At 38.5% G+C, this 9,407-nt stretch overlaps 1 protein-coding gene across 2 annotated transcripts; it reads left to right on the top strand.

Moving 5' to 3' along the window:
- The first annotated feature begins 298 nt into the window (after nucleotides 1–298).
- Nucleotides 299–6,064, top strand: LOC104892645 (granule-bound starch synthase 1, chloroplastic/amyloplastic). 2 transcript variants are annotated; one of them, XM_010678629.4, is made up of 14 exons: nucleotides 299–443; nucleotides 1,978–2,335; nucleotides 2,437–2,517; nucleotides 2,740–2,838; nucleotides 2,943–3,032; nucleotides 3,290–3,353; nucleotides 3,439–3,539; nucleotides 3,634–3,743; nucleotides 3,855–4,098; nucleotides 4,291–4,467; nucleotides 4,568–4,759; nucleotides 4,849–4,935; nucleotides 5,406–5,534; nucleotides 5,634–6,064. In XM_010678629.4, the coding sequence occupies exons 2-14, from the start codon at nucleotides 1,994–1,996 to the stop codon at nucleotides 5,748–5,750; spliced, it is 1,833 nt and encodes a 610-aa protein (XP_010676931.2). In that variant the 5' UTR covers nucleotides 299–443; nucleotides 1,978–1,993; the 3' UTR covers nucleotides 5,751–6,064. The 2 variants fall into 2 exon arrangements, with proteins under 2 accessions (XP_010676931.2, XP_048500926.1); XM_048644969.2 differs by lacking the exon at nucleotides 299–443 and adding an exon at nucleotides 1,109–1,228.
- Nucleotides 6,065–9,407: the final 3,343 nt, after the last annotated feature.

The raw sequence follows: 9,407 nt of genomic DNA, 5'->3' as shown, positions 1-9,407 counted from the left end.
TGTACTTATTAAACCTTATCTATAAATATATCTAATCTTATTTTCATTGAATTGAACCTTTTTTTTTTCCTTATAAGAATTCAAAAATAAGGCGAACTAAACTAACTCAAATTCCTTAAAATTACAATCACAACTCTCTTCTTTAATCCTGATAACACAACTCTATTGACATAGGACGATATCTTCTAATTTCTTGAGGTCACATTATTTTCCATGCATAAGAAAAATGAAATATTGAGGCAAACATAGCTTGACCGTTGAAATGATGACACGTCTATAAACACGTGCGAAGGAGCTTGGTTCTCCTACAAATAACTGAAGGTTGAGCGTAGCATTTAGTATTAGTATCAGTATCAGTATCAGTGTCCAAGCCTGAGAGTGAGACCACCACTGATAGAGAAAGCACTCAGCTTTCTTCTTTGAGATTTCTCACTAAGTCTCAGGTAAACTTATAATCATCCTAATTAACCATAATTTTTTTTTAAAAAAAGTTTCAGTTTATGGTAATCCTGTTTTTTGCTGTGTAATTACTGATTATTCTTGTATTTGATCACTTGCTAATTACTATATGGTTTAATCTAAATTTCCTGCTTGTTTTAGTTAACATTGTGCAATTTCAAAAAGTTATGACTAATACTACATGATTATTGGAATAAAGACCCATAAATTAGTTGGCTTTTGTGAATGTGTAAAGTTGCTTAACTATGAAAAATTCTGCTTTTTTTTTCTTCATCTTTTTTTCTTTGTTGGGTCTTTTTTTTCAAGGGAAAAAGAAGATGGAAAGTTAGTTGATTTTGATGTTGATAATTTGGGTTCTTTTCTTTGTTTCTGTTTGACAGTTGGAGAATATAATTGCTCTTATTGTAATGCTACAATTGAAGGATCTTTCTTTTTTATGTTTATGAGATAAGTTGAGGCAAATGGGTTCCCACCATAATGGGTTCTTTTCTTCTTTTTTGTGTTGGGAAGAAAAATAAAAGGTGAGATTCGATTCTAAAACATGGGAATTGTTTGAAGAATAAAGGAAGGAGAAGAAGGAAAGGGTACTTTTTGAAACATAAAATAAGTTTTTGGTTGATATATTAAAACATGGAAAGTGGAAGTTATTGGGAAGTAGAAAACTGAATTGAGAACTGTAGAGTTGTTTGGCTGACAAAAACACCGTGCACGATCTTGGGAAGTTCTATTTCCTACAAAATGGAGGAAGTTATCTACGTAGTATCCCTAGGTAGGTTGATCTTTGTAGGGGAAGTTGTATTTTATATGATCAGTTAAACCACTTTTAGCACTTCCTTGGTAATAAAACTACATGTGGATATCGGATAGCTACGAGGAATTAGATTGTATGAGAAAAACAAACTGTGGTCAGTAATTGAGAGTTAAGATTAGCATGGTTTAACCTTTATGGGGCATGGGGAGGGAGGAGATCAAGTAAGATGAGTGTACAAAGTTATTCACTTTTCGAGGTATTTTGGTAAGATGAGTATATGAAAATTGACATTGTTACATTAATCTTTTAAAGATTTTCTGTTAATGTTACCGAAGTGGCTTTGAGAGTGGATCATTTTACGCATCTTGGAAATTGTGAATACTTGCTCATTAGGGCGAGGGAGCAAATTGCTCCATTCTGATTTAGATGCCATATAGCTAGTTGAAGTTAAACTACATAGCAGTAATAATTATATATGGGTAAAATGGGGTACAATTTGATGACTATTTAGATCTAGAAGTCTTACTTGAATCTACAAGATGGGTGGATTATTTGGCAAGCATGTTTAACAATTTGTTGAAAGACATCAATATTATATGTGATTTTTCTTATTAATCCTTTAAGCCCATCTCCCCTTTTATAATAATGGCGTCCTCTTGCTAATGCTTTAGCCTTATCTTTTATGAATGCATGTTTCTCTATGCTTATCTTTAAGAAAAAGAATGATGTGATCTTAATTCTTATTCATCAATATACATTGGTATCAGGCTAAGGCGCTAAGCAATGGCATCTGTTGCCTCCTCCCACTTTGTGTCAAGAAGTGTGCACATCAATTGTGCAGCTCCAGAAAGTAGAGCTACTTTGGCACAGATTGACCTTAAAACTCGACCCATCACTCACAATGGGTTAAGATCATTGAGCAAGGGAGACATGCTACAGATGAAATCAAATGCAAAAGCATTGACTAAGCTTGTAAGGAGCAAAGGGTGCCGAACCCAGAATGATGTGCCACCAAGAGCTATAATCCGAGGAATGAACATAGCATTTGTAGCAACTGAATGTGACAAGTGGTGCAAAACTGGTGGTCTTGGTGATGTTGTTGGTGGTCTCCCACCAGCCTTGGCTGTGAGTCTTGTGATTTCTCTTTTGGTTTAAATGGTTAAATCGAGTAATGAGTCATGAGTATGCAACTTCACTTTTGTTCTTTTTTTTATCCCAATCTTTAGAAAAGAGGACATAGGGTCATGACAATAGTCCCTCGCTACGACCAATACAAAGAGGCATGGGATACCAGTGCGACTGTTGAGGTAATCTATTATACTTTCGTGCTATGTGTCTTGGACTACGCTATTTTGTGTATAATTTCCTTATTTGGTCCATTATGAAGTGTCAAGGTGTCCATAGCTGTGGCGAAGTGTCACGTAAAAAGAACAGTATGGGTCATAGGTTTCGTGTAATGCTGCTCTACACCCTCTGTATGATAAATGTATTGATTTGGCATTTGACAAACTGCTTATTAACTGTTGCAGTTGAAAGTCGGGGACATGCTTCTCACTGTTCGCTTCTTCCATTGTTATAAAAGGGGAGTAGACCATGTTTTTGTGGACCATCCAATATTCCTTGAAAAGGTTTGCACCAACTTTATCATTGAAAGCAAGATTTCCGGGTTCCACTGTCCCAAATGCTGCAGCGTATAACTCTTGATAGATGTCTTAACTCGTGAGCTTTTCAGGTATGGGGAAAAACCGGTTCCAAGCTTTATGGTCCTATAGCTGGAACAGATTATGATAACAACCAGCTTCGTTTCAGTTTGCTTTGCCAGGTAATTCTTGGAGTGAGATTTGATGTTGAAGTCTTTCTTATAGTATAGAGAGATTAGGTGCTACTAATTGAGCTAGAACATCTATCTGAGTGATATATTTGTGGGATTGAGCTGTAACATGTTATAATCTTTGCGCATTGCTGTATTTGAATGATTTTGCCTTCACAAAGTTCTGGCAAGTGTTTACCATTCCAAACTAGTCACTGGTTTATCTAGTTAGCAGGCATTTTAACGCGGGGTGTATACCTCTTCTGCAGGCTGCTTTGGAGGCCCCTAGAGTTTTGAATCTGAGCAACAATCCAAACTTCTCTGGCCCCTATGGTAGTGAATTTTTCCCCTTCGAATTTGACTATATATGGTTCTCTCAGATGCACCGTGATGTAAAAATTTTATAATGTCCCTGCAGGGGAGGATATTGTCTTTGTTGCCAATGACTGGCACACTGGTATTCTTCCATGTTACCTGAAGTCCATGTACCAATCTAGGGGAATCTACCAAAATGCCAAGGTCTGCCTCCTTTTATTACTTTTATACTCAAATTTCTCTTGAGCAAATTGTGAAAATACTAACCTGGAGTTTCTGAAATGTATAATGCTGGCAGGTTGTCTTCTGTATTCACAACATAGCTTACCAAGGGAGATTTGCATTTTCAGATTTCTCGATGCTCAACCTTCCTGAAGAATTCAAGGAATCCCTTGGTTTCATAGATGGGTAGAGTCATTAATATTCTGATCTTCAAAATTTCCCATTATTTGTTAGCCGAGAAATTTATTAAGGAACATTTCTCCTCTTCCTGATTTTGGAATTCCTTTGGATTTGCAGGCTTGTTAAACCTGTTAAAGGAAGAAAAATTAATTGGATGAAGGCTGGGATCTTGGAGTCTGACAGGGTAGTGACTGTCAGTCCCCATTACGCCCAAGAAATCCTCTCCGGTCCTGCAAAAGGTGTTGAGTTGGACAGCGCCTGTCGTGTGGCTACTCTGACAGGTATCACCAATGGCACGGATATCCAGGACTGGAACCCGGTGACTGATGAATACATTGGTGTCAACTATGACAGCACAACAGTAAGTTCATCCCCCAATTTTCAGTTAATCTTTTTATTGATTACAAAGTATTTTCTATACTTTAAATCACCCATATGCTACTTAGCTTAATTGTTAGTACACAATCTTGGGGTTGTCTAACACAACCTTAGTATATTTCACTCATCTCCTTGTAAGAAAAAAAAAAAACTTATAATCATGTGGGAGTTACAGGTAATGGATGCAAAACCACTCTTGAAGGAAGCCCTTCAAGCAGAAGTTGGGTTACCAGTTGACCCAAACATCCCACTTATAGGGTTCATTGGTAGACTTGAGGAGCAGAAAGGTTCTGATATACTTGCAGCAGCTATTCCACAGTTTATTGGAGAGAATGTCCAGATAGTTGTCCTGGTAAATATGCTTTTCAGTAGTATCTTTTCTCTGATACGTGCAATGGATTGTTGTTCAAGGAAAACAAGTTGATATTCTTGATGTATCGTCTTCTCCTCAGGGAACTGGCAAAAAAGTCATGGAGAAGCAGATTGAAGAACTTGAGATCAAATATCCTGACAAAGCCAGAGGAGTGGCGAAGTTTAACGTCCCTTTGGCCCATATGATAATTGCTGGAGCTGATTACATGTTAATTCCGAGCAGATTCGAGCCCTGCGGTCTTGTTCAGTTGCATGCCATGAACTATGGAACTGTATTGCCTTAAATCCTTTCTCAACTTCTCTTATTAACTGATTTTTGTGTTTTCAATCATCCCCTTTTAACAAAATGCTTATTTGGCAGGTGCCAATTGTTGCTTCAACTGGTGGATTAGTTGACACCGTCAAGGAAGGTTTTACTGGATTCCAGATGGGAGCATTTAGTGTTGAAGTAAGTTTTACATATATGCATGTGTTGGGAGTCTTGGGACTATTTTATTGGTGCACCTAAATCTAATGATCTTATGGGATAGCCCGTCTCATAGGTGGTAATTTAAAGGAACATTCTATGATAAGTTTATGGCAATGCTTTTTCATCCCCCAAATGTCCTTTTTTCATATATATGGAATACCACTCAGTATCATCTCTGCAGTGGTAAATGGTAATGGAAGAGTATGAAGGTGAACGCAAATTTGTGGATGAACTTGCGTGACCAATAACCTTGAGATATGAAATACTGAAATATATCTTACAAATAAACTTATCTCCGTTGCCATTACCACCACTTGTTATTGTCTATCAAACAAGTCATGGGAGTATTGAACACAATGATTGTCGATTGTTTTTAGACAGTTACATGCCTGATAAGTTTTGTGTCGCTGAATATAAATACTGAAATGCCGCCTGTCTGTTAACTTTAGTGTGAGGCTGTGGACCCAAGTGATGTTGCTGCTCTGGCCACAACTGTGAAGACAGCCCTAAAAACCTACGGAACCTCTGCCATGAAGGAGATGATCCAGAACTGCATGGCTCAGGATGTTTCTTGGAAGGTCTGCTTTTTCTTCCTTTTCCTAATCTGAATATTGACTCTTAATTCTTAAACTTCCTAGACTGTAGTCTGTATTAATGCCATCGACTGCAAATTACAGGAACCTGCTAAGCTGTGGGAAAAACTGTTTTTGAGCTTAGATGTTCCTGGAAGTGAACCTGGTGTTGATGCAGAGGAAGTTGCTGCACCTGCCAAGGAGAAGGTTGCGACTGTATGAAACTATCGAAGCTATATCGAGTGGGAGCCACTAACAGCAGTACATAATATTATGCGTGCTAACATCCATATTAGTATTGAGAATTGTCGGGTTCAATTTCTTTTCATACCACTTACGTGGGTGCTATTGGTCTTTCTGAATCCTACAATGTATAGTATGTTCGTGCATCAATTTGTGTAAGATTAAGAATATGTTGTTTCGTTTGGCATTAGGTGCAGCTTTTTCGGCATCGTGAGCTTGGTGTATTGTTGAGCCAGTAATCGGGACGCTAAACCTCAAGTATGAAAGAAAGAGATCATGCCATTACTCCACTATACCATTGTTGCTTTTTCAATCGAAATTAATGATGATATATGAATGGAAAACTTTTGAAATCCATATAATGAATGAGTTGACTTTTTGAAATGAGTATGAGATGACTTACTTAAGTACTACTACTAAATTGTAGTATAGAGAAAACTTGGAGCATTGTCCGGACTAAAATACTAGTTAGATATCTAACAAGAGAGAAAAAATGTGGGCTCCAAAAACAATGAAGTTACTAAAATACTCTCTTTTTTCTCGATGTTTTTAGAAACAATGCATCTCATCTTACTAATATGCACCTTACCTCTATTTCACACTAATAAGGCTGCTAGCCACCTAACATATCCAAGTGAAGGAACTCTAAATTAAGACAAGATTGAATGTGGCATTAAAAATGTGAAACAAATACAATGCACAAATTTGTGAGAGCTACCTAAATTATAGATTTGTGTAAAGTTGTGTGGCCGAAAAATCTTATTAGATGCACATAACTTAAGTTAAAATGGGTTGAATAAAACCCATACCTAATGCATGTGCGACTAATTTGAGACAAGGTGGAAAAGCATAATAAGACAATAGTGTCGACTCCTCATAGCATGATTACAGATCAGATGATCAATCATGACCTTCAAGTTAAGGTACATTACATACCCTTAAAAAAGTCATACCTAAATACTTATAGGATCTTCTAAATTCCTTTTTTCAGGGGTAAAATCTTCTCAATTCTAATGCATTGACAATCTTGTGGAGTTGTGGGTGCTTTGACATCACTCGTTTTACATTGTGAGGATAAGGGTCTTTATACTCGGTTTAAATGAGCTTTTCAAATATTACTATCTTTGTATTTTTTCAGTTATTACATTTACTTTAGCATATAGAACAAGAAAACATGTGTAGATCATTGAAAAGTAGAACAATAAAATAAAATATAGTTGTCTTTTTGTGTGACAAAAAATATGGTGTAAAGGTAAATAATATGTAGGTACCACATACTAAAAGTAAAAATATTTTACAAATGTGGCAACTAAAATGACACATGTCTAAATTGTAAATTGTAGCAACTAAAAAAAGACGGAGGAGTATCAAAGTAACCTCTTCATGTGGTATCTAAAGAACTCGATGAAATGGTAGATATCTACTAAAAAGGCGTCATTATGTTTTTACCCATTCAAAGTCAAGTCTATCGTCATCAGTGCCCATCCAGGACAACAATTGTCCTCAATAACCAACACTGAATAACTAAGGAAATGAGCTCCCTAAAAGAAAGATGTATCTTGTTGAAATGAGTAGCCTGCAAAATCCTTTTAAAGCAATCATTAGGTGAGGGGTATTACATTCACCCCCAGTTGAGGACAACAACATCCTCGTTGTGCCTGAGGACTCCAGATTTTTGGTGTACGACCTGTGGGTCGCCCCAACCTATAAACTAATCACATATTCGACACGCAGCCGGTGATATAACCCCATATTCCTTGGATTAATTATCCACACGATTAGCAGGCGGTCGCAGAATTGCTCTGATAACATTTGTAACACCCGACCCATCCGGAGTCGAATCTATTGTCACCAATGCGCATCCAAGGCCAACACAAGTTCTTACGGCATATTTTGTCCTCAATCATGCGCTCACTGAGAAACTTCCCAGGAGGTCAGGCATACCTAGACTAGTCCCAGCCAAGCACGCTTAACTGTGGAGTAACTAAGGAAATGAGTTTCATAAAAGAAAGATGCATCTTGTTAAATGAGTAGTCCGCGAAATCCTTTTTAAAGCAATCATGAGAGGTATTACATTACTGTTAGCTCGACCTGATATTAGATAGTTTTGTGTTAGGAAATATTGTGTATAATATTGTGTAATATTTGTTTCCTTATGTATAGGGTTTCTTGTTGATATAGTTTCCTATGTTTACTGTACTATATATACATATTTGAGATGAATAGAGAGGCAACTCATTAAACCCTAAACCCTTCTTTACATAGTATCAGAGCCATAATTTTATTTTCTCTCTTTTCCTCATGGCCGGCGACAATAATGAAAAGCCGCCGGAATCTTCTGTTTCCCGTCTTGATATCTCAAACCCTTTTTTTCTCGGTACTGGTGATCGCGCAGGAGACTTCATCACGCCGACTCGTCTTCGATCGGACAACTATGACGATTGGTCGTCCGATGTTCAACTCGCCCTCGAGGCTCGCCGGAAATTTTGTTTCGTCGACGGCAATTTAACCGGTCCAATCTCTCCATTCACCGAAGCCGATTGGGTTACTGTGAATGATATGGTGGTCTCGTGGCTTCTCAACACGATTGATGTTGAGGTTAAAGGTACGTTAAGTAAGTTTCGTGAAGCACATCAATTATGGAGTCATTTAAGGACTCGTTTTGCCACCATTAACGGACCTAGAATTCATCAATTAAAATCTGCTATTGCTAAGTGTGAATAAACCAAAACCATGAGTGTCTCAACCTATTATGGCACATTAAATGTTTTATGGCATGAACTCTTCAAACATGAACCTTTAATTTCTTGCACATGTGCTTCTCCTTGTTCGGCTGGTTCCTTACATGCTCCTCGGCGTGAAAACCAACGCCTTCATGATTTTTTGATGGGACTCTATTCTAATTTCTATGGCCGTATCCGTACCCAATTATTGTCCACCGACCCTTTACCCTCACTTGACCGTGCGTATCAGCTTGTGGTTCAAGAAGAGCGCGTACGCACGGCCAAATCCACCCCTGATGACAAACCCCCTGATGTGCTTGGGTTCGCTGTGCGCGGCCCGTCTTCTTCTGCCGGCCCAGCAGGCCGTGGCCGAGGCTCGAATGACCGCCCAACGTGTGCCCACTGTCATAAGGTGGGGCACGATATTTCTCGTTGTTGGACTCTCCATGTATGTACTCATTGTAAAAAGCCTGGTCACGATGTTTCTAAGTACTATGAATTGGTTGGGTATCCCGAGGGCTTGGATGTCAAGCCTCGTTCCACCAAACCGCCAGCGAGCCGTGGTCGTGGTTCCGTGGCTGCTCATGCCACTGCTGTTGTCGGGGTTGCCGTCTCCCCGAGTGCTTCCCCTTCGCCATCTTCTAGTGCTCTTTTCACTCCCCAGCAATGGAAGGCTATTGCTGGTATTTTTGGTTCCACTAAGGTTGCGGATGACAGGTTAAGTGGTATGTTTTCTTCTTCATCTTGGATTATTGATAGTGGAGCCACTCACCATGTCACGGGTGAGAGTTCTTTTATGTTTGATATGGTTTCTATTCCTTCCTGCTCAGTTGGTCTTCCTAATGGAAGTAATACGGCGGTCGCCACTAAAAAGGGTTCAGTTCGTTTGTCTCCTTCTATCACTTTGACTAAT

Source organism: Beta vulgaris, chromosome 5 (assembly GCF_026745355.1).
Source record: "Beta vulgaris subsp. vulgaris cultivar EL10 chromosome 5, EL10.2, whole genome shotgun sequence".
Classification (NCBI taxonomy): Eukaryota; Viridiplantae; Streptophyta; class Magnoliopsida; order Caryophyllales; family Amaranthaceae; genus Beta; species Beta vulgaris.
Note: the sequence above shows the minus strand (reverse complement) of the source record. Positions and strands in the feature narration are given on the sequence as shown.